Raw genomic sequence first — 23,951 nt, forward strand, 5'->3', positions numbered from 1 at the left:
GGGGCACTGATTCCCCCCATCCTCTTTGATTTAATGCTTGGCTTCCAAGACAGCCTAGTCTTCAGGGAGATGAATAAATGAAAAAGCATGAACTCTCCCTCAAGTTAGGTGACTGACAGGGAAATATTTATCTGTTCTACAAGAAAGCAAGATATACCTAGTGGAGATATTGGCCTGTGCGAATGACAAAGGACGCTAAAGGTCAAAGTACACATGATGGTGTTAAACAACATGGCTTAACGATGCATGAAGCTTCCTTCACCCCTCAAGTGAAAATGCGTAAACAGCCACATACCTTTTTCTATGGAACTGGTCACAGTCACTGAAAGAGAAGAGGAAGACGGAAATGATATACAATGAAATGAAAAAGATGTTTAAGGTAACTTTTGTTTTTTTAAAAAACAGAAGCTTTTCTTTTAGGAATTATAGGATTGTAGTTACCTAAACAATATAAATATTCATTTATGTATGCAACCACTGCTGAAAGAATGGGTATTTGCCCAAAGATGGAAGGAAGAAGATCAAAAGAAGAATGGCTACAGAAACTAACAGAATATTCAGAAATGGTGAAACTTACTGGAAGAATAAGAAATCAAGATAACAAAGTCTTGAAGGGGGAATGGAAATCATTTATTGAATATTTACAAACCCATCATAAACAAATTAAGACATTAGCAGGATTAATGTAAAAATGTGCAGTACTGAAAACATACATGAAATGGATGGAAATAAAATATAAGATAGATTTATATTGGGATATGTAGGAAAATAAATATAAGGAACCACAGAAAGAGGGGGAGGGAAGTCAAAATATAATGTAAAGATGATTCTGTTTGAAATGTTTATTTTTCATAAATGAAATTATAAATAAATAAATATCACCTCTAGCGCAGGAAATAGACTTAGTTTTATTCTATTCTCTGTAAAGCTTTTAATTACCGTGGTACCTTGGGTTATATACGCTTCAGGTTACAGACTCTGCTAACCCAGAAATAGTACCTTGGGTTAAGAACTTTGCTTCAGGATGAGAACAGAAATCGTGCTCCGGCGGCGCAGCGGTAGCTGGAGGCCCCATTAGCTAAAGTGGTGCTTCAGGTTAAGAACAGTTTCAGGTTAAGAACGGACCTCCGGAATGAATTAAGTACTTAACCCGAGGTACCACTGTATTTCATTTTATAATGCATATAAAACAGAGAGAACAATTATAACAAGGGAATGTACATAGTGGCGTGCATGCAAACCTGTAGCAGTCCTCCAAGGAGCAGGTTAACAAGGAAAACCACTGATTCTATATGTGTATATATATATATATATATATATATATATATATATATATATATGTATGTAGCCAACTGCTGCCTTTTTATATATATTTCAAGGCTTTTACATGTTATTTTCTCTTTTATGGTTTTATTTGCATAATGCCTAATAAAGGTTTGATTTCAAAGCAAACCTGTACCACAATAATTAACATTAACATAACGTAACGTAACATAAAAAAAAGAAAGGAAGAGAAATACATGTTTTACACAATATGCAGAACAGAACATTCTGAGGTGGTTCCTAACATTTCATGCACCTTTTAGAAATCCCATACATAATGGGGATTACAATTATTCTCCATGAATGAGTAGTCCTGTGCTGCTTAGGATGCTAAATTATATTTTATATATATAGTCTTTCAGCTCTTAAATAGTAGGTATCTTATCAATAAATCTTTGCATGCCTCACAGTGTTTGCACCGATCTCCTTTGCTGAATTGCTTCTGAATATATTTTTCTATATTTACTCTTTATTCTGGGCATTTGACACTCAAGAGGCATCTTTTCAGGGCCCACCTTATTTTGTGATTGTAAGTTGTTTTAAACTGTTTTTAATATTGTGTTTTATTTGTATTTACAACATTTATTTATGTTGTAACCCGCCCTGGGACTTTGGGGTGAAGGTTAGCTAATAAATAATATATACACACATATAATAGGCTCAGGCTGAATGTGGCTGAAAGCTTATGCCCATGATGTCCTAATGCATTTATGTCCTAATGCACTTGTAATCTATAAGACACCACAAGATTCTAGTTAATTTTTGCTGCAAGAGACAAACACTGTTACCCTTCTGGAAATTAAAATACTGTTAAATCCAAGGGTTGTGATTCACTGAGGATTACCCAGCTTGAACCCTCCATTTATGATTATCCCTACAGCCCCCATGACTTCTCAAAAAACTGCCTCCCCCCTGAGATAAACTTACATGAAGTAGTGTTGACATTTGCTAGCTGAATGGTAATAAAGTTGACCTTATCGTGATGCCATGTTTCCTCAAATGAACAAAATAGGAATGGCTATTTCCATTCCTAATTAGCTTTGGCTATTTCCAAATGCAGCGACTACAGTCCAGTCTTATTTCTCACCACTAAATAGAAATTATGTTCTGAAAGAAGTCAGTTCTGCCTGACTGTGTGAATGATGAGCTAATAAATATCTGCGGAAGAATGAAAGGGTATGTGATAGTAGATGAACATGATCTACTATTCATTTTTAACATCAGTTCCACTTTAACACCAGACCACATTCACCAAGGTCAAAAGATCTCACCCCTAAGCCCTTAATCTTGATCCCCACGCTCCCAATTTCAATCAATAAGGTTCAAATGAATCGGACAGAGCTGTGAGAGCAGCTCTGCTGCCACTATGGCTTAAACTATGGAACAGCCTAATGTAGTGCTTCTGTTTGCAAGGGATTGTACGTGCTCCATCCAGGGCTCCACCTGGCCTGTGGTTAGACTTATGGAAAAACCTTCTGCCTGGGACTGAGAGTGAAGATGTTCCTCCCTGGTGCTTAGTTAAACTATGGAACTTGTGCACACAGGAGTCAGTGATGGTCATAAACTTGGATGGATTTAAGGATGGATTAGACAAATTCATGGAGGACAAGGCTATCAATGGCTACCAGTCACAATGGCTATGTACTGCCTCCACAGTTGGAGTCAGTAATGCTTCTGAATGCCAGTTGCTGGAAACCACAGGAGGGGAGAGTTCTCTTGTACTCATGTTCTGCTTGCTGGTTTCCTACAGGCATCTGGTTGGCCACTGTAAGAACAGGATGCTAGACCAGATGGGCCAATAGCCGGATCTAGCAGGCTCTTTTATGTTCTTGAGGATGCTGCCAACTGGGAGGGGCGAGGGTGCAATGAGATTAAGGGCCACTATCTGAACGATAATCTTGGTCATTTGATTGCCCTTTTTACCCACTGCTGTCTTTTTTTATTTGTATATATTTTATTTGTATATATTGCTTGTTTTATGTTGCTATGGCCATTGGCTAATGCGAATAAAGTTTATCTATCTATCTATCAACTGGGAGGGGGCTGCTGCTCAGCAACCTCTTCTGATTAATTCTTTTGAATTTTGTGAGTTGGTATTGGCGTCAATACAACCATTAATTGCTTACTGAATTGTTTATTTTTACTATACTTATATGCTATTGTGTATTGCTGATTATACTAATGAAAATGTTATTTGCTCATTTTAACGCTTTATTATTTTGCACTCAACGTTGCTGTTGGCAAAACAGCATACAAATATCACATAAACTCAAAATTAAAAAACCAACCAAATGACCAAATGGTTGCCAATACTGCTCTCAAAAACTTGCTGGTGATGGAAAGATTCACCACCCAGCCAAATCACACTCATATTTATCTGGATGATATTGTTCCACATAGAGGTGAAAGCAAAGACAACAGCAACTGTTAACACAAGCACATTTGATTTGTTTCAAGAGTACTTATTTCCAAGTAAGTACGTCAGGAAAGGAAGCTTAGGTAGAACGGTGAAATTGCACCCCATCCAGTTTATCAAGTTTCAGGTGCTGCACCACAAAAAAACACTCCAGTAAAACCTGCCTTTATAATCCCATTCTTACAAAAATAATGCTTGAACTGAGGGGGGGGGGGTTTACCAGTGATGGTTCTCACTTCTTTCTGAATTGGAGGGTTGCAAATAAGGATGTGGATTAAACCATTTACAGTGCTTTTTCCAGGGGTACTCAAGGGTACACAGTACCAACATCTCCCCCCCCCCCCCATGTTTAAAGAGTGGCACTTACTGTAACAACTTCATGGTGAGTTCTGGCACCTTTTCTTTCTTTTTTTAAAGAAGAACTGCCCTTACCCACACCTATCATTTGTGGATTGATTTTTTTTTTATCATGCTACATATGTTAATTGGGAAAGAGGATGAAATGGTTGCTCTCAAATTGGCTTACAAATGCCAGAATATATGTGTCAGAATATATATGCTTTTGATGATTGTTTTCTTGTGTAGTGATCACCATATGTAGCTTTTTTGCTTTTCACTTCCTTCTGACTTCATTTCCTTCTAATTCCACCCCCACATGTATATACCGGTATATATTGTTATAGTTGGGGGGGGGTCAGTATGGGTGATACCCATTGGTTCCTTCAAAACCTGTGATGCTGTGTAGGTGATGGCAGACTCTACAGTGGTACCTCAGTTTTCGAACGTAATCCATTCTGTAGACCGTTCGACTTCTGAAACATTCGAAAACTGAGGTGCAAAGGGCTGGCTGCAAAGTCAATGGAGAAAACTGAAATAAAGCTCAGCAGAAGCCGTTCGACTTCCAAGGCACATTTGAAAACAGAAGCATTTACTTTCGGGTTTTCGGTGTTGGAAACCGAAATGTTCGACTTCCAAGATGTTAAAAAACCAAGGTACCACTGTATGAGCGGAAACCAGCCAAACCTTTCAGCCACTTCTGTACTGGCATTTACATTAGGAAGAGGCTGCCACATTGTCACAGAGACAAATGAGGCTAACCCCCCATACATAGTTGGAAGCAGCATCACTTTGTAAAGTGGAAGAACAAGAGGTTTTGAGGGTAAGATCTGGCTGATTCTAACAAGCTGGACACAGAGAGACATATCTGCTTTGTGCTGGATCCAAATTATGAGCTTGAGAATCTCCCTGGGACCAGAATGGGGAAGCAAGATCTGTTGGGCTGTTAATGCTGTGAGCCCTTCCATCCTATGTGCAGGTGGCATATATGGGTAAATAAAACCATATACAGTGGTACCTCTAGATGTGAACGGGATCCATTCTGGAGCCCTGTTCGCATCTAGAAGCAAATGTAACCAGCGATGGCATGTCTGCGTGCGTCGCTTTTCACCGCTTCTGCGCATGACGCCATTTTGAGCGCCTGCGCATGCGCAAGCGGTGAAACCCAGAAGTAATGCGCTCCGTTACTTCCGGGTTGCCGCGGAGTGCAACTCGAACGCGCTCATCCCAAAGCACATTCAACCCGAGGTATGACTGTATTCTAAAGACATCACCATCTCCATTGACTCATTCCAAGGAAACCAGTGTCTGGGTTAGTGCTGGAATCCCATGAGTCTCTCACCACTTGGAAATCTGGATTCATGCAAAAATATATAACTGCAATTCAGGATAATACTTCATGCATATGATGAGGTGGACTAAAGCTCACTAACACTTATGCCAGTGTTTCCCAACCGGTGTTCCGCGGCACACTAGTGTGCCGTGAGACACCGGCTGGTGTGCCGTGGGAGGGAGGCGGGTGAGTCGGGCGGCGAGAGGCGGCGGCGGCGAGGATCCGCGTCGAGCCGCCCCGCGGTGCTGGTGCCGAGCGGCGGGGCAGCGCGCGCAAAAGGGAGGAGCGCGAGACAGCGGAGGAGGAGGAGGCCGGCATGTCCGGGCAGCAGCAGCAACAGCAGCAGCAGCAACTCCCGGCGACGGCTCCTCCCCCGCCCGCTATCGCCGCCACCACCACAACAGCCGCCGCCGCCTCAGCTGCCGCCGTCCCTCAATCCCTCGCTCTGCTGCCTCCTCCCACCCCGGCAAGGGGAAGGGAAAAAACTTTCACTTTTGTGCGTCCCTCCCGGCGTGACGCTGCGCGCTGACGTCACGGGGCGGGGCTTTAATGGTGGTGTGCCGCGAGATTTTTTCCCGGTAAACAGGTGTGCCGTTGCCCAAAACCGTTTGGGAAACACTGACTTATGCTACCATAATTCTTTTAGGTGCCACGAGATTCTTTGCTGAGCCACCTGTCCTTATGTGTGTCTTCTCCCATTCATATCACATACTCCCGCTACCACTATAACCACTCACCAGGGAATGAGGATCCCACATACAGTCCCAGACATGTATTCCTGCCCTCAGAGCCATACACACAACTGCTGGTTTTGTCTTCCTTCCACAACTGCCCCAAACTGTGAACAATGAGGCAATATTCATCCACCACAGGTCAACTTAAGAGCATAAAAAAAGCCTACAGGATCAAGCCAATAGCCCATCTAGCCCAGTCTAGTCTCACACTGACCACCCAAATGCCTGTGGGAAACTGCCTCTTGTGGGAGCAAGTTCTATAGTTTAACTACAGTGGTGCCTCGCAAGACGAAATTAATCCATTCCGCGAGTCTCTTCGTCTTGCGGTTTTTTCGTCTTGCAAAGCACGGCTATTAGCGGCTTAGCGGCTATTAGTGGCTATTAACGGCTTAGCGGCTTTAAGAAAAAGGAAACAAACTCGCAAGAACTCGCAAGACGTTTCGTCTTGCAAAGCAAGCCCATAGGGAAATTCGTCTTGCGGAACGACTCAAAAAATGGAAAACTCTTTCATCTTGCGAGGCATTCGTCTTGCGAGGTACCACTGTATGTGTTGTGTGAATAAGTTCTTCATTTTATCTGTACCTGAATCTTCAAACCTTCAGCTTCACTGGATGTCCACGACTTCTAGTTTTAAACTTATACTCTTAAGACTTTGCTATCAGCAAGGGAGGTACTTTTCTGTGATTACATAGACACACAGAAAAAGAATTTGGAACTACCACGGAATCTGGCATGGATGTTATACTGTGCTTTAAGGATGTTCTCATGCCATGTTAGAATATATTCATATACATGTCTGAAGGAGATCTCAATGCACTCTTTACACAGCAGCAATCACAACTGGAAGTGTGCACATCCTTCTTTTCAGGTTATAGCTGCACACATCTTTTGCTCCTAGGGTTGCTTTCATAACTGAAGCACAGTAAACAGTACTGCGTACGAACTTTACCTTTAAAGCACATTCATTCTTTCCCTGAAATAATTCTAGGCCCTGTTGGTCAGAGTTACACTTCTCAGAAGCTCTTAATGAAAGATGGCAGGATTCAATAAAAGATGCTGCAAGGGTCAGGCAGGAAGTCAAGCAGGTTATATGTCATTTTAAAATGCCATTCCTGATGGCTTTTCAAGCTTATGTTGTCAAGTGGGGTTCCTGGCGAAGAGGGCTTTTTTGCACCCTGTTGAGCTGCTGGAGGAGAGGGATCTGGCGGCTCAGTTCAGAAAAGGCAACTAATGGTGGGGAGGAGAGGGGAGGGCACAGAAAATGGTGCATGGTATGGAGAAAGTAGAGAGGAAAAAGCTTTTGCACTTCTTGCATTACACTAGAATAAAGTGTCATTCAACAAAGCTGAATTTGGGAAGATTAAAGAGAGACTAAAAGGAGGACTTCTTCACATAGTGTATACTTAAACTGTGGAACTCACTCTCACAGGGCATAGTGATGGACAGCAACTTAGATGACTTTAAGAGTGGGTTGGACAGGTTCATGGGGAACTAGGCTATCAGTGGCTGATAGTTGTGAGGGCCGTGTAATGTCTTTAGTATTGGAGGTAATATGCCTCTGAATATCAGTTCCTGGGAACTGAAAGTGGAGAGAGTTGTGCTAAGGTCCCTCTTACAGGATTCTCAGGTAACCTGATTGGCCACCACAAGAACAGCATCCTGGACTAGATGGGCCTTTGGTCTGATCCAGGAGGGCTCTTCTGATGTCCTTATGCTCAGGTACTTGCACATGTCTCTTTCTCCATATGGAAAACATCACTCTTTTACATTATCTCTGTATAAACATTGCTGGCAGCTAGATTAAATGGATGTTCCTGTCTCTAGGCAAACCTGAATTATTTCTGTGTAAGCCTGAGCCCTGCCATAAAGTGGGTGTGAGGAGGAAGTGCTGTGTTCCTATGATCCAAAACCTGTTTTAGTTCACACTGTTTCCTCGTTTTTCTTTTTTCTTAAAAAACAAAAAAACAAACAAGAACAGATGCAGAACTATGTTTCCAAGCTGTTTTAATTCTGGCCACTCTCAGGGTGTGCTGTAGGAAAGCTTTGTCCTTCCTTTGAGAAATCTGGGCAGCTGAGGCAGCTCCTGCCTTACTAGAGGGCTGATCAGAGTCTTCCTGAGCCTCATGCTGACTTTCCCAGCAGGACCTCCCTTGGCGCCATCAACCCCAAAAGTCGGCTTGAGTGAGAATGCTTGTTCTTTCCCCTCCTTCCTGACATGGCATAATACTCCAGCCGGCAACACATCCGCCCGCTCTCCGCTCTCATTCTCATGCTGTGGCAGCATCCGCAAGCTGGCCGCTCGAACAAAGCCCCTCTGGAGCCTGGATTCTTACCCAAATTCTCTAGCAGGGGTTGCAATATTAATGCGATGCTATATTCCCCCTGGAATAGAGAGCATCGATGCCACATTGATTTCCAGCTCCTGTCTGTCTACTAGGGAGCGGAAGACAAAGGGGGATGAGTCAGAGAGGATCCCACACTGTTGACATGTCTGAAACTGATCACATGCTGCTGCGGCAGGAGAAGAGCCAAGATCATCCTGGTCCGTTCAGTCAACTCAGGCAATTTAATTAAAATAATTTACCCTAATCTAGAGAAATGTGTGACATTCAGAGCAAACTAAATTGTACCAAAACTGGGGATGTGGGAGGCAGAGGAATCAATTGCTATAAATACTTTACATTGTACAGATGTGTATGTTTTAAGATGTGTCTTTAAACACCTGGCAGGCCTCTGCATGCAGCCTGTTTGCTTTTCACATTGGGTGCAGCTACTCAGGATTTACTTACTTACAGTACAAATGAACTCTCTGAATAACCTCACCTCACTGGCCGAATAATCAACCCTGTACTACAGAAGAAGCTGTATTCTGCACCCATCTGCAAGGAGAAAATAACCAAATCCTTGTTTTAATCAGTTGCATGTGTTTTTCTCCACAGGAAATTTCACGTTCTCATCTTCTACTTAGGTTCATTTATGGTTTTTTTTTGGAGGGGAGGAAGCAGGCTGCATGTGAGACCCACTAAGCATGGGTCATTAAAGGAACAAAGGAAGTGGCTCTGTGCCAGAGTACAAATGGGTGGGCCTCCCACCTTCAACTGCCTATCAGTTAGAAAGACAAAAGGCCACAGTTGAGAGTTGAGTGATGTGAGCTAGAAGCTGGATGCAAAAGCTGCAGGCTGGAAAGGCAGAGAGAGAGTGCCAAGTCTGATTTCTGTTGGAATCCCAAGGCTGTGGCTATGGGAGAAGCAGTATCTTATTGGGGTGTTAATCCTGCAAACTCTTCCATTGTAGGCTCAAGTTGTATGTATGTGTAAATAAACCACGTATCATAAAGACACCAGAATCCAGTGTGTCTTATTTCCAAAAGGAAACATGAATTCTGGGTAAGTGCTTGGAATCCCTGAAATCTTGCACCACTTAGAGATCGGGGTGTCATGCAACACTGGTGTCAATAGTGGGGCTCATGTTTCCTGGAAGAGGTCCCGTGAGCAAGGTGTGTCTAAGTGGAAATGGAGGAACAGCAACATTCTTGCAGCAGTTCAGGTTGATGCTCCGGCACCACCAGCAGCAGCTACTGGAGCAGCAAGGTCAGCTGTTTGACAATATGCTCCAATAGCAATGCCAGTAACAGATGGAGCAGCAGAACCTTATGAGCTGCACCTAAGGGTACTAAAGGAGTCTGCAGATGTAATCTCAGAGCCTCTGTCTATAATTTTTGAGAATTAATGGAGAAAAAGTGAGGTCCCTGCAGACTGGAAGTGGGCAAATATTGTCTACATCTTCAAAAAAGGAAACAAGATGACCCAGGAAACTATCAACTGATCAGCTTAAGATTGATACCAGGAAAGCTCCTAGTATAGATAATTAAACAATTGGTCTGTGAGCATTTAGAAAAAGATGCTGTGATTACGAAGCTCAAGCATGGGTTTCTTATAAACAAGTCATACCAGACCAATCTCATCTCTTTTTTCTTTTGACAGTGTTACAAACCTGGTGGATCAGGGGAATGCTGTGAACATATGTATCCTGATTTCTGTAAGGCTTTTTAAAAGCCCTCCATGATATTCTTCCATAAAAGCTGGCAAACTGTGAACTGAACGACCAAACCCAAAGAGTGCTCACTAGTGGTTCCTTCTCATCCTGGAAAAAAAGCGACAAGTGGGGTGCTGCTGGGTTCTGTCCTGGGCCCATTGTTGTTCAACATATTTATAAATGACTTGGATGAAGGTATTGAGAGAATGCTAATCAAATCTGCAGATGACACCAAACTGGGAGGGGTAGGTAATGAGGCAGAACACAGAATCAGGATTCCAAATGACCGTAACAGATTAGAGAACTGGGTCCAAAATAACATTATGAATTTAAATAGGAACTTATGTCAGGTTCTACACAAAGGCAGGAAGAAGCAGTTACACAAGTATAAAATGGGTGACACCGGCTTGCTAGTAGTATATGTGAAAAGCTTCTTGGGGTCTTAGTAGACCACAAGCTTAATGTATGGGACAGCTGCATATTACTGCAATGCAGGGGGTTGGACTAGATGATCCTCTGGGTCCCTTCCAACTCTACGATTCTATTATTCTATGAGTCAACAGTGTGATGCAGCAGCAAAAAAAGGTAATGTCATTCTAGGCTGCATCAACAGAAGTATAGTTCCCAGAACAAGGGAAGTAATAGTATCACTCTATTATGACTTGGTCAGACCACACCTGGAGTCCTGGGTCCAGTTCTGGGCACCATCATTTAAGAAGGATATTGGCAAGATGCAATGTGTGCAGAGCAGGGTGACCTGGATTATCAAGGGTCTGGAAATGAAGTCATATGAGGAATATTTGAGGGAAATGTGTATGTTTAGCCTGGAAAAGAGAATGAAGAAGATAGAATAGCCATCTTCAAATATATAAAGGGCTGTCACAAGCTTGTTTTTTCTTGCTCCAGAGGGTAGGACCTGAACCAATGGCTTCAAGTTACAAGAAAGGAGATTCTGAATAAACACCAGGAGGAACTTTCTGAAAGTAAAAGCTGTTTGACAGTGGTACTGGTTCCCAGGAGAGGTGGTGGTGAACTCTCCATCCTTCGAGGTTTCTAAACAGAGGTTGGATGGCCGTCTCTCATGTATGATCTAGTTGAGATTCCTGCATTGCAGGGGGTTGGAATAGATGCCCCCCAGTGTCCCTTACAACTCTACAATTCTATGAATCTATTATTCTAACTACTGATTTAATGAAATGAAGTAGCTGCAAGCAGAGTGAGTGAAATGAGTGTGACTATGGGGGATGGGAGCCCTGCCTGATGAGATGCTACAGGGAGTTGAAAGTGACCTGCTTTGATAGAGTTACAAACTGCAAGGCACCCAGAAGGAAGGGGTGGTTGCAGAATGTAAGCAGCAATTTACTAATGTGGATCTGAATTTCAATGGCATCCTAGCTACAGACATTGTTGAAGGTGTAGGTCTACTGGAGGTGTTAAGTACCGTATTTTTCGCCCTATAGGACGCACTTTTTCCCTTCCAAAAATGAAGGGGAAATCTGTGTGCGTCCTATGGGGCGAATGCAGGCTTTCGCTGAAGCTTGGACAGCGAGAGGGGTTGTTGCGCACCGACCCCTCTCGCTCTCCAGGCTTCAGGAACACATCCGCAGCCTAGGCAGCCCTGCGGGAGTTCCCGCAGGGCTGTCTAGGCTGCGGATAGCAGCTTGCTTCCCAGAGCGCTGGGTGCGCTGAAAGCAGAGCGCCCGGCGCTTCGGGAACACATCTGCAGCCTAGGCAGCCCTGCGGGAGTTCCCGCAGGGCTGTCTAGGCTGTGGATAGCAGCCTGCCGCCCGGCGCGAAGAACGCCCTGAAGCAGAGCGCCCCTCGCGCCGGGCAGACATCCGCAGCGTGGGGAGCCCTGCAGGAGTTCCCTGCAGGACTCCACACGCTGCGGATAGCGGCCTGCCACTCGGCGCGCGGGGCACCCCGAAGCAGAGCACCCCGCGTGTCGGACAGACATCCGCAGTGTGGGGAGCCCTGCAGGAGTTCCCCGCAGGGCTCCCCACGCTGCGGATAGCAGCCTGCCGCCCGGCGCACCCTGAAGCAGAGCGCCCCCCGCGCTGGGCAGACCTTGGCCAGCCCCACAAGCTCGGGGGACAGCAGGGAGGCGCAGCGCCGCCATCCCGCTGTTCCTCGACCTGGTTCGGTTTCCCTGACCTGGTTTTGGGGGGAAATAAAGGGGAAAAAATTTCCTTTATTTCCCCCCCAAAAAACTAGGTGCGTCCTATGGGATGGAGCGTCCTATGGGACGAAAAATACGATAACTGAAGCAAAACCACAAAGCATTGCTAGGAGTGAATTATCTGTAACTTCCATATCCCCATCTCACAATGAAGAATGCCTCTCTATAGCACAGAAGTAGATGGCACATCCAGAATACAAAGCATCTGATCTTCTGCTTTGGTGAGACAAATTCCACAAATGTATTATTGTCATGATCATTTAAATTTCTTAGTTACCTTTCCCAAAACAACCCAAGGCAACTCACAGAAATACAAAACATATACAATATACAAAGCTTATAGCCAAAGAATGAATGAATTCATATTTTACTCAAAACAACCCCATCTCTCAAAAATTACAAGATCAAAACTGGCAGAATATGCAATTAACCAAACACAACAAGAGCTAAGGATCAGAAAAACAGCCCATCACATACTGTAAAATGCCTGAGTGCACAGAAACATTTTAACGCAGCAGCAGAAACAATAATGTCAGCGCCAAGCAGGTCTCACTGTAAATTTTAATCATTTATGTTTTAAAAAAATCAGGGAGCCCTGAGATATCATATGGTAATTGTGACATTAGGTTCTACATGATACCATCCATGGTATCAAATCCACTCAAAAGTAACAGACATGTAGCTACACACACACACACACACACACACACGAGTGAGTTTAACTATGCACTACATGAACAACTGAAACAAATAAGATTCCATCAACAGAGGTCAACAAGCACACCATGCTATGTACTTGTTGAGCCCTACTGATTTTCTTGACGAAAGACACTCCTGTGAAAGCCTTCACCAATTTGGTGACCTCCACTATCCTGGCTGCAGTTTATGGAAGTTGTAATCCAAAACATCTAGAGGGCACCAGGTTGAAGGAAGCTATCCTATAGGCAGCCCTCAATTTCCACAACACCACAAATGGAACAATTATTACTAGTAAACAAATAGGATGTATGGCTGCTGCCAAAAGCTGCCACCCCATGCCTTCCTTCCCCTTCAGAGTCATTACAGTGGTACCTCGGATTACAGACGCTTCAGGTTACAGATGCATCAGGTTACAGACTTTGCTAACCCAGAAATAGTACCTCTGGTTGAGAACTTTGCTTCAGGATGAGAACAGAAATCATGCGGCGCCAGCGGGAGGCCCCATTAGCTAAAGTGGTGCTTCAGGTTAAGAACAGTTTCAGGTTAAGAATGGACCTCCAGAATGAATTAAGTTCTTAACCTGAGGTACCACTGTACTGTGCTTCCAGTTTCTCAGTCTTGCAAACGGCAGCCTAAGAACTGAAGCTGGTGTGGGTTGGGGACACTCACAGCAGCACAATATCACAGCGCACACATTTTTTATTCACAAGCCAGGCAGGTGATTTGGGCTGCAGCTATACATCCTTGGTAATCACTAGTTCCAGCAAGGGTTAACCAGCCCAAGTCTTGACTCACAGCAGACCAATTGGCTCCAAATCTATGCATGAACCCCAGCTGAGAAAACCCTATGCTCTATTGAAGAAGACTGCTAGCTCTTACAGCTGTGGAGAAAATCTTGACAATGTCTAAGCAGACTCTGCTAGAGGCTCAGAAAATAGGGGAGAGGAAGGATTTCTGCACATTTCCATAATTACCTACTAGTGTGCTTGCCTCTTCTTAATTATGTTGTAGGTTTGGGGAGCTCAGTCTGGATGATGCACTGAGTCCCTTCCAATTCGCGGGGTACAATATCCAGTGAGGGTTAGAATCTAATGGAGGAGGTTGGCCAGACAAGTTTCTCTGTAAGACAATAATGTAATGGGTGGGGCCTTTCCTCCTCCCCCCCCCTGTTAGATAGGTGAACAATAGCTAGAGTACAGTCATACCTCGGGATAAATACACTTCAGGATAAGTATTTTCGGGTTGCACTCCGTGGTGACCTGGAAGTAACTCAGCGCGTTACTTCCAGGTTTCGCCACTCACGGATGTGCAGCCAATCAAAATGACGTCACGCGAATGTGCGGAAGCGGCAAAACATGACCTGAGCAGTCTCGTCTTACGTTCTATTCAGGATGCGAATGGGGCTCCGGAACGGATCCCGTTCGCATCCCGAGGTACTACTGTATTATGTTGAGGGCAGAACTGGAAGGAGACACAGACACATGGGTCTGCGACTGCGACTAGTGGAGAAGCAAGATCTGTTGGGGTGTTAATCCTGTGATGCCCTCTGTCCTCTATTCAGGTTGTATACATCTGTAAATAAATATATCTGAAAGACACCACAGTCTTTGCTGACCTTCATTCCAAGTAAACAGAACCTGGGTAAGCACCTGGAATAATCTCACTTTGAGATGTTTGACACACACACAACTCCCCCCCCCCCCCCCAAATCCACATACCTTCACCAAGTCAACAGTGGTCTAGAAAGGTATGTGCCACGCCTATTTCTCACCTACTTCAGAAAAGGATCCAAGAAGACACTTCAGTCGGCAGTATTACCAGCAAGGCAGATCAAAGACCAGTACAGTACAGTGGTACCTCAGGTTAAGTACTTAATTCGTTCCGGAGGTCCGTACATAACCTGAAACTGTTCTTAACCTGAAGCACCACTTTAGCTAATGGGGCCGCCTGCTTTATTAGCTCCAGAGGGGGGAAAAGATGTGAATTTCCCCTCTGCATGTGCCAGCTTCATCATGGAGAAGTCCTCAGTGATGTATTTACTGATTTTGTGAATGCATTGACACAGGCTAAAGGACAATCTGTGCTAAAAATGCTGATCTGTTTATTCTTAAACAAGAATTCACAAGTGGAGGGAATGTGAGCTGATTCAATAAGATGGAGGCTCAACCTATACCTGATGCTCAGTTGCACATATATTTACTCAAATTTTATCTTCCTTAGAAAAGCAACATAAACAACAAAATATGTAACATATGCAGCTGTGGGAGAGCTGTGAGGACTAGCCTGGGGAAAACCAGGACGTTTCTTCTACAAGTAAACATGTGTGCTGGGGAGGGGGCAATACCAAGCAGCATGATCTCCAGAAGCGAAAGCAGCCTCCCACATCTCCTTGCTCAAGACAGCATCTGGCCTGAATGCTTTGGGAAAAGGGTGGGCGCAGGAAAGAACTACAGGTGACTGGCAGTAGTTTGGGCCTTAAGAAGCTGCCTTGAGTGGTCCGGGAAACTACTTCTGCTTTAAAAGGCATGTGTTTTATTTATTTTGAAATGTATCTGATGTCTCCCCTGTCCGGCTGACAAAAATGTGATAAAACCATAATGAGAGTCAGTAAAATCAGTACAGCAATCATGCCAATTTACCCAAATGTCAACCAAAAGACCTATACAGTGGTACCTCAGGTTACATATGCTTCAGGTTTACATATGCTTCAGATTACAGACTCTGCTAACCCAGAAATAGTACCTTGGGTTAAGAACTTTGCTTCAGGATGAGAACAGAAATCGTGCTCCAGCAGCGTGGCGGCCCCATTAGCTAAAGTGGTGTTTCTGGTTAAGAACAGACCTCCGGAACGAATTAAGTACGTAACCCGAGGTACCCCAATAAGAGGCATTGGGGGCTTCTCTGTGAAGGCTCTTCCACAGGGAAATGACCACAACCAAGAAAGCCCTGATGAAGGCTTTGCATTACAGTGAATTCCTGAGTGCATATCATTTCTGTATGTTACTTCCTATGCTATATGCACAATCCTGGAAGGAAATATATAAGTTGTCCCTCCTCACCACAAAAAGAGCACCAGCCCTCCCAAACATCATCCTTTTCACCTTAATAATGTAAGAAAATCACTGCTGTATTAGACCAAAGGCCGGCTAGTTCATGTCGGTAGGAGGGGGAATGAGCATTAATATCTTCTCTCTTCTCTCACCTTGGATTCTTGCAAACTACTAGCTCTGTACTTTAAACTGGTGTGGCAGGCAGGCATGTTATCAGAGTGGTACAGCACAGCCACAGTGTTGGACTTTGCCCAGGGAGACCTGGAGTCAAATTCTTGGCCTTGAAGCTTACCAGTTATTTCTTCTCCATTTAGCATCAAATCACTAGCTTTGCTTTCACCCAATTCCAACACAAGCCTCCCTCTAAGCAGGCTCGTTTCCCCTCCCCGCTAACCCCATTCCCAATGACAAACCATTTCCAAATCTGGATTATTATTATCCCTATCATATTATAATAATTATAATGCCAACCATTTCATTCACAAATCAATTACTACAACATAATCTGAAGGGATGATAAAAACCAAGTCAACAGAATGCAAGCTGAAGTATAATCTTCAGTATTCTAACTTGATGGTAAATATGTTTGATCTGTTTTGGATCAGTGATAAATAAGCATGTTGACCATTGACAGAAACCGATGGTTTGGCCAGTTACAAACCAAGGTAATGTTTCTTTTTTTAAAAATCATGATTATCATTTCTATAGAAAATCCACTGTTATTTTTATACAGAAACACCACAGCTTCTCTAGCAGAGCTAGGCAGCTTTGTTCTCCTGCCTCACAGCAGGCTCTATCTCCGCCCCCCCCCAACTGCCTCAGGTTTTTGTGCAACACAATCAAGGCTGGCTCAAGAGGGTGGCGGGATCGCAGCAAAAACAGGAAAGGAAGAGGTCAGGCTTGAGAGAAAGAAGCATTGGGTTTGAATTCTTCCCACTGAGAACCAGGAAGTCCCTTGTCCCAACCTCGCTCCTGCTGAGAGCTCACAACCCTCTCAGTGTCTTGAGTGGGCAACGCTGGACTACGAAACCTCTGTTAGGGCTTGCAGTGCAGTATAGCATAAGGACTCAGGGCCAGCCCAAGACATTTCGGCACCTGAGGACCCAAAAATTGTGGCTTCCCTTTCCCCGTCAGGGAAGAAGGGGGTCGGGGAAAACCCACAACAGGAACCTGGGAGGTGGCGCGCGGGGGGGGGGGGGCGGAGAGACCGACAATGGGATCTGCTGCCCCAAGCGGACCCTCCTGCCTGAGGGGGTCGCCTCACCTCGCAAACTCCCTCGATTACGCGCAGTGGGCTCTTGCCTGCACCCCAGCAAGGGCACGCAGGAAGGTTTTCAGCCACCCCTTCAGAAGTTGATGCGGAGCTCGTCGCATTTACCCGGGAGGAAGCCCACCTGTGCCCTAGGGAGGCTTACTCCCTGGGGCACAAAGTGCGCCCAGGATCCGCGCAGCCCCTTTCCTGCCTTTGCTCAGAGGGAAACCCCTGTACGTTCAGAGGGGCTCACTCCCAGGCAAGGCGTTTACCCACGAGGAAGCCCACCTGCCTCCCTGCGGGCGGGCGGGGGGCAAAGTGCGCTGGGGGTCTGCGCGTCCTCCCCTTGCCTTTCCCTCCCGGTTACAACTCATGAGGAAGCCCGCCTGTTTCCAGTGGGGCTTGACGCCCAGGGAGAATCCGCGCCCCTCGCGCTCCACGCCCAGCCTCACCCAAGCAGAGCTCGAAGACGTAGGCGTAGTAGGACCAGAGCACCACCAGGGTGATGATGGCGACGGGAACCCAGCCGAAGACCCGCTGGCAGCACCGCAGGCCCCTGGACAGTGCCATCTTCTCCCCGCCCGGCCCGGCCTGGCGAGGCGGCGGAGGCACATCGGCCGTCCATTTATCGAGGCTGGAAGGCAGGGGCGGGGCGCGGGGCGGGGCGGGCAAGGAGCCCGCTCGGAACTCGACTCCAGCGCCTGGGTGGGGCGGGACCCGGGGAGGGAGGAGGCGACACTTCGGAGCCACACTTCGCGGTTCCCCGTCGAAGGCGCCTTTTGCTCACCAGGCGCCATTCGCGGGGCTGTCTCGAGCATGTAGGCTGGAGTCGCGAGGCGTTGGAGCTCTCGGCGGTATTAAAGCTGCCGAGAGGTCAATGGGATTGTTGTATTAATTAATAATTAGGTCACTTAATGCTGCCGCTGCAGCCAAATATGCTCATACGGGCCCTTGGCATCCTCAGCCTGGAGCCAAGCCTGGGGGGGGCACCAACGCAAAGGACATAGGACATAGGGTCGATCAGTTCCCCCACCTAAATTGGAGGTGAAATGGAAACCTGAAGCGAAAGGCTGCTTGTAGCGTTCTAATTTCTCTACCTCTTTGGTGGCAGAGTCAGCAGTAAGGCGGGGCGGGGAAGGCTGGGCTTGCAGCACTTTTCATCCAGCTGTTCTGCAGCGCCATCTAGTGAGGACTTTTTCAGGAACTGCAAACCGCTTGGCAGAAGCGCCAGTGACCCATTGGACGAACTCTGCTTACATGACCCTAAAAGCTGTCTGGACAAATGCCGTGTCCCTCAGCCTGAAAGCGAGATTACCTTTACCTTTACCTTACAGCACCAGGCCTGGGAAGACAGGCAAGCCTCTCCAGACTTCATCTAGTGAAAACTACTTGCTATACTGGTTGAACATACTGGGAAAGGGGGCAGAGAGGCATCACGCCTTGCCTGAGGTTAGGAGATAACAGCACGTGGCAGCTGTTAAATGTTCAGAAAAAGTCAGAAACCCAAGGCAGGATAAGTTCCTCAACTACATTTATTCAACAATTGGGAGTGACAGCAGCTCTCTCATAGGAAAACAAGAACCGAACTGACTGGACAACGCAAAAATAATGCCAAGCATGAACTGACCGTTGACAGTTGAAAGTGCATGCACTTACTTGTCATTAGAACGTTCGTCTACCAACGCTTATATGATTGGTTAGAACGCGCCTTGTAACATAAAATGTGTTAAACCCAATACATAATACTCCCCCCCCCCTTCCTAACAAAAGGAACAAACATAGTCATCAAGGTGTGCTGGCCTTTTCCGCTCCCGCTGGGACCGTCGTGGTTCCTGTGCCCGAGTGGGTGACCCAGAAGGTTCCTCCAGTACCCGCGGTCTGAGTGGGGCAGTCAGCAAGGCTGGCTCCGAAGGGGTCACTGCCAATGGAGCCACTGAGGATTCCAGCCTGAAATCGCCCTGCTGGGGTTACTCAGTCACTAGCAACCCGTCTGGTTCCCACCCTGGCCTGGGCACAGAATCTCCCAAAGTACCCATTTCTCTGTCCTCTGGTTCTGCTTGAAGTTCTGTGTTCGGAGGTGCTCTGGCTCTGATATGGTTGATGTGTCTCTTCCAAACCAGTCCCCCCTCCAACCCTACCTTGTAGGAAACCGGACCTGTACAGCGGGCAATGATACCAGGGACCCAACCCTGTCCGGGCCCATAGTTTCGGACAGTGTCCTCCGGGGAGAACCCTCTTGGAGACCCCCGCACCACAGTGGATGGCTGTTGCTCAAGAGCCCGGTTGGGGTGCATACGATCAAGGAGGGTAGTGAGCCTTCTCCCCATAAGCAACTCCGCTAGGCTCCAGCCGGTCACTGCGCTTGGGGTGATATGTTGAGCCAATAAGAACTCCGCTAACCGGAGAGTCCAGTCTCCATGCACCATGCGCCCAAGTGCATCTTTTGTAGTATGGACCATGCGTTCAGCTTGGCTGTTAGTGGCCGGGTGAAAAGGAGCAGAACAAATGTGGATTCCATTATTGGTTACAAATTCTTTGAATTCCGCCGAAGTAAAAGTGGTCTCATTATTACTCACCAGTATGTCTGGCAAGCCGTGTGTCGCAAATAGCTTCATGAACATGTTTATAGTCGCTCTAGTGGACATGGTTGAGGTCGGCACCACCTCAAGCCACTTGGACTGAGAGTCGACTACTATTAGGAAGTGTTGGCCCTGAAAAGGCCCCGCGAAATCCATGTGCACCCGAGACCATGGGGACTGTGTGGACTCCCAGGACTGTACTGGTGCCTTGGGTGGATCCGGCCGGGAGACCTCGCAGGGCTCGCAACATTTCACCCAGCCCTCTATCTCTGCATCTATGCCTGGCCACCACACATAGCTACGGGCCAATGCCTTCATCTGGACGATCCCTGGGTGGGACACATGCAGCCCTTCTAAGACTTTTTTCCTTAACGGGAGGGACGGACTATGACATGGCTACACACATCTTTGGCGAGTAGACAGTTCATCCTTGCGGGATGTGTAGCATGAAAATTCTGGACCCAGCTTCCCGGGCCACCCCCTCCCCATCCAGTCTGAGACGCAGGACAACAGCCTATCCTTTGCGGTTGAGGCGGCAATGTCCTTCACATGCAAGGGCTGGTCCAGTAAGTCTTCCTGCTGCAGGATCTGCATGCCCAATGCTCTTGGTTTTCTCCGCAGCTGGCACACGTTCCTCAAGGTGCGTCAGATGATCGCTGGTTTGACGATGCTCTCGTAGCTTGGGAGCAGTGGTGTCAGTCGGATCAGTCCAAAGCTCGGTGGACATCCTCATTGTGGGAATCTACGGAAGACGACCGGTCTCGCTGGATGTGGTGAGTTCTCCTTATGTGGGTTGTGGGCCGCCTCGTGGGCATTATCATTCTCAAAGGCTGTGGCCATATTCATTGCTTCCATCATCGTGATAATGTCTTTTGCCAGCAGCTTGCAGCAGAGACGGCTGTCTGATGAACCTTTCGAGAAGTCCCTCGATGTCATTGAATTGGCAATACATTGCAATCGCCCAGAGCGCTGTGATGTATTCACTCACTGACTCTTGTGCTTGTTGCTCTCTGTGTGCAAAGTTGCAATGGCGGTGGTTCTTAGTTGGCTGAGGCATGAGGTGTCTTGTCATAGCCTATGTCAGCTCATGGAAAGTGCATGCCTCTATATCCCTGGGTGCCATCAGACCTTCCAGTAGACCTTCCAGCACTATCGGTAGCACATCCACTTTGTCTGCCTCCCTAGTGAAGCCTTGTAGTCGGACGTAGCTCCTTATTCGGTGGAGCCACTGCTGCCATTCTGCAGCATGGCTCGGGACTTCGTGGAAAGCATGGCCTCCATGGGCCTCCTGTCCCTGAATAAGTTTGGCACAACTCATAGCCACGGACATGCCTTAGACCTGGTGTTTACCTCTACGGATGTTGGTGATCTGACACTAACTAAAAGCAAAACAAAAGAAGTGCCATGGTCAGATCACTTCCTGGTGCAACTGGACTTCTCCGCGACCCTTCCCCTCTGCAGAGAGGTGGGACCGATTCGGATGGTCCGCCCCCACCACTTAATGGAACCAATTGGCTACCAGAGAGTGGTAGGGGATGTTTTATCCCAAGTTGATGGCCTTTCAGTTGATTCCCTGGTGGCACACTGGAATGCGGAGTTAACCAGGGCTATTGACTGTCTGGCTCCGAAGCGCCCTCTCCAATTGCATGGAGCCCGGACAGCCCCATGGTTTTCCACGGAGCTGGGGGCGATGAAACAATCATTGAGACGGCTAGAGCGCCGGTGGCGGAAAACTCATTCTGAATCAGACCAGATACAGGCTGGAGCTCAACGTCGAGCCTGCCAAGTAGCAATGGCGATGGCGAAGAGGGCCTTCTTCCCCACCTCTATTGCATCTGCAGAAAACAGCAGCAGGAGACACTTTCAGGTGGTTCACAATCTATCGGAACCACCTGCATCACCAGGGTGTGGTTGGGACCCCAAGATCTCCTGCAATGCTTTTGCAAAGTTTTTTTGCAGATAAAGTCACTCAGATTCAGAAGGAGGTAGACTCCACCGTGGAAGCAGGGCCAGGGCGGGAGAGTGCTAGAGTCCTGTCTAGTTTTGTTACATGGGATCAATTCCAATCTGTTACCTCCGAGGATGTGGACAGGCTGCTTGGAGAAGTGAAACCGACCACTTGTCTCCTTTATTCTTGCCCATCCTGGCTGATAAAAGCGAGCCGGGAAGGGCTGGGTGATGGGCTCTGCGGGGTGGTGAATGCTTCCCTCTGTGGAGGAGCCTTCCCAGACCCGCTGAAAGAGGCGGTCATTAAACCACCGCTTAAAAAAACATCTTTAGAACTGGCCAATATGGCCAACTATTGCCCAGTCTCAAATCTACCATTCTTGGGCAAGGTGGTTGCTGAACAACTTCAAGCACGCCTGGAGAATGCGGACCATTTGGATCCCTTCCAATCGGGATTCAGGCCTCTTCATGGGACTAAAACTGCCTTGGTCGTGCTGGTTGATGATCTTCGGAGGGCTAGGGAGAAAGGTGAGAGCTGTTTCCTAGTTCTGCTGGATCTCTCAGCGGCCTTTGACACCATCAACCATAACATCCTTCTGGACCACCTAGAGGGGCTAGGAGCTGGGGGCACTGTTATACGGTGGTTCTGCTCCTTTCTCCTGGGCTGTGTCCAGAAAGTGATGTTGGGGGATGAGTGTTCAGACCCCTGGGCTCTCACTTGTGGGGTGCCTCAGGGTTCTGTCCTCTCCCCCATGCTTTTTAATATCTATATGAAGCCGCTGGGAGAGATCATCAGGGGGTTTGGGCTGGGTGTTCATCAGTATGCAGATGACACCCAGCTCTACCTCTCTTTTAAATCAGAACCAGTGAAGGCGGTGGAGGTCCTGTGTGAGTGGCTGGAGGCGGTTGGAGGATGGATAGCGACTAAGAGATTGAGGTTGAATCCTGACAAGACAGAAGTACTGTTTTTGGGGGACGGGGCGGGCGGGTGTGGGGGATTCCCTGGTCCTGTATGGGGCAACTGTGTCCCTGAAGGACCAGGTGCGCAGCCTGGGAGTCATTTTGGACTCACAGCTGTCCATGGAGGCACAGGTTAAAAGCTGTCCAGGGCGGCTGTCTACCAGCTCCACCTGGTACGTAGGCTAAGACTCTACCTGCCCGCAGACTGTCTTGCCAGAGTGGTGCATGCTCTCGTTATCTCCCGCTTGGACTACTGCAATACACTCTACATGGGGCTACCTTTGAAGGTGACTCGGAAACTGCAATTAATCCAGAATGTGGCAGTTAGACTGGTGACTAGGAGTGGCTGCTGGGGCCACATAACACCAGTCCTGAGAGATCTGTATTGGCTCCCAGTATGTTTCCGAGCACAATTCAAAGTGTTGGTGCTGACCTTTAAAGCACTAAACGGCCTCGGTCCTGTATACCTGAAGGAGCGTCTCCATCCCCATCGTTCAGCCCAGACACTGAGATCCAGTGCTGAGGGCTTTCTGGTGGTTCCCTCATTGTGAGAAGTGAAGATACAGGGAACCAGACAGAGGGCCTTCTCGGTAGTGGCACCCACCCTGTGGAACACCCTCCCTTCAGATGTGAAGGAAATAAGCAGCTATCCTATCTTTAAAAGACATCTGAAGGCAGCCCTGTTCAGGGAAGTTTTTTTAATATTTAATGCTGTATTGTTTTTAACACTAGATTGGGAGCCGCCCAGCATGGCTGGGGAAACTCAGCCAGATGGGCAGGGTATAAATAATTTATTATGATTATTATGATTATGATTATGATTATGATTATGATTATGATTATGATTATTATTATTATTATTATTATTATTTGAAGTCCGGTGGCGGCCGACTATGACTGGTGGCCATCCTCGGACCTGGGGCAGTCGCTTGTGCAATTGTGGGTGGTTGCGAAGACGTGGCAGGCGCGGTTTCATTTCTGGGACTATTTGCTGAGTCCAGCGTGGTGGTGAGGTCGCGCTTAGTGCGAGGCGGCAGGTGGCAGTGCTGTGGTGCGGTCTTGGGCCTCTGGCAGCCGGCGGGAGCTCATCAATCCCACCTTCGTTGCC

The 23,951-nt window shown here is 47.0% G+C and overlaps 2 protein-coding genes and 1 long non-coding RNA gene across 4 annotated transcripts in view; 1 reads left to right on the forward strand and 2 right to left on the reverse strand.

Annotated features, from left to right (window-relative positions):
* Positions 1-17,997, reverse strand: part of ZDHHC15 (zDHHC palmitoyltransferase 15) — a 37,719-nt gene extending 19,722 nt beyond the window's left edge. The window contains exons 1-2 of the mRNA XM_083485320.1: positions 17,810-17,997; positions 296-322 (exon numbers count right to left, since the gene is read on the reverse strand). Of these exons, the coding sequence (XP_083341446.1) occupies positions 296-322; positions 17,810-17,927 (145 nt within the window). The 5' untranslated portion in view covers positions 17,928-17,997. The remainder of the gene's footprint in view (positions 1-295; positions 323-17,809) is intronic.
* An 874-nt stretch (positions 17,998-18,871) lies between these two features.
* The window catches only part of LOC310698411, a 162,426-nt gene continuing 157,346 nt past the window's right edge, over positions 18,872-23,951 (reverse strand). The window contains exon 2 of the long non-coding RNA XR_014521511.1: positions 18,872-20,248. This is a non-coding gene — a long non-coding RNA (uncharacterized lncRNA). The remainder of the gene's footprint in view (positions 20,249-23,951) is intronic.
* LOC310698302 (uncharacterized protein) overlaps positions 20,530-23,951 on the forward strand; it is a 74,332-nt gene continuing 70,910 nt past the window's right edge. The window contains exon 1 of one of the 2 annotated variants that reach the window (XM_083485393.1): positions 20,530-20,709. In XM_083485393.1, the coding sequence (XP_083341519.1) occupies positions 20,705-20,709 (5 nt within the window). In that variant the 5' untranslated portion in view covers positions 20,530-20,704. The remainder of the gene's footprint in view (positions 20,710-23,951) is intronic. The other variant, XM_083485394.1, reaches the window with a different exon arrangement.

Source organism: Podarcis liolepis, assembly GCF_965112155.1.
Source record: "Podarcis liolepis genome assembly, chromosome: Z".
Taxonomy (NCBI): Eukaryota; Metazoa; Chordata; class Lepidosauria; order Squamata; family Lacertidae; genus Podarcis; species Podarcis liolepis.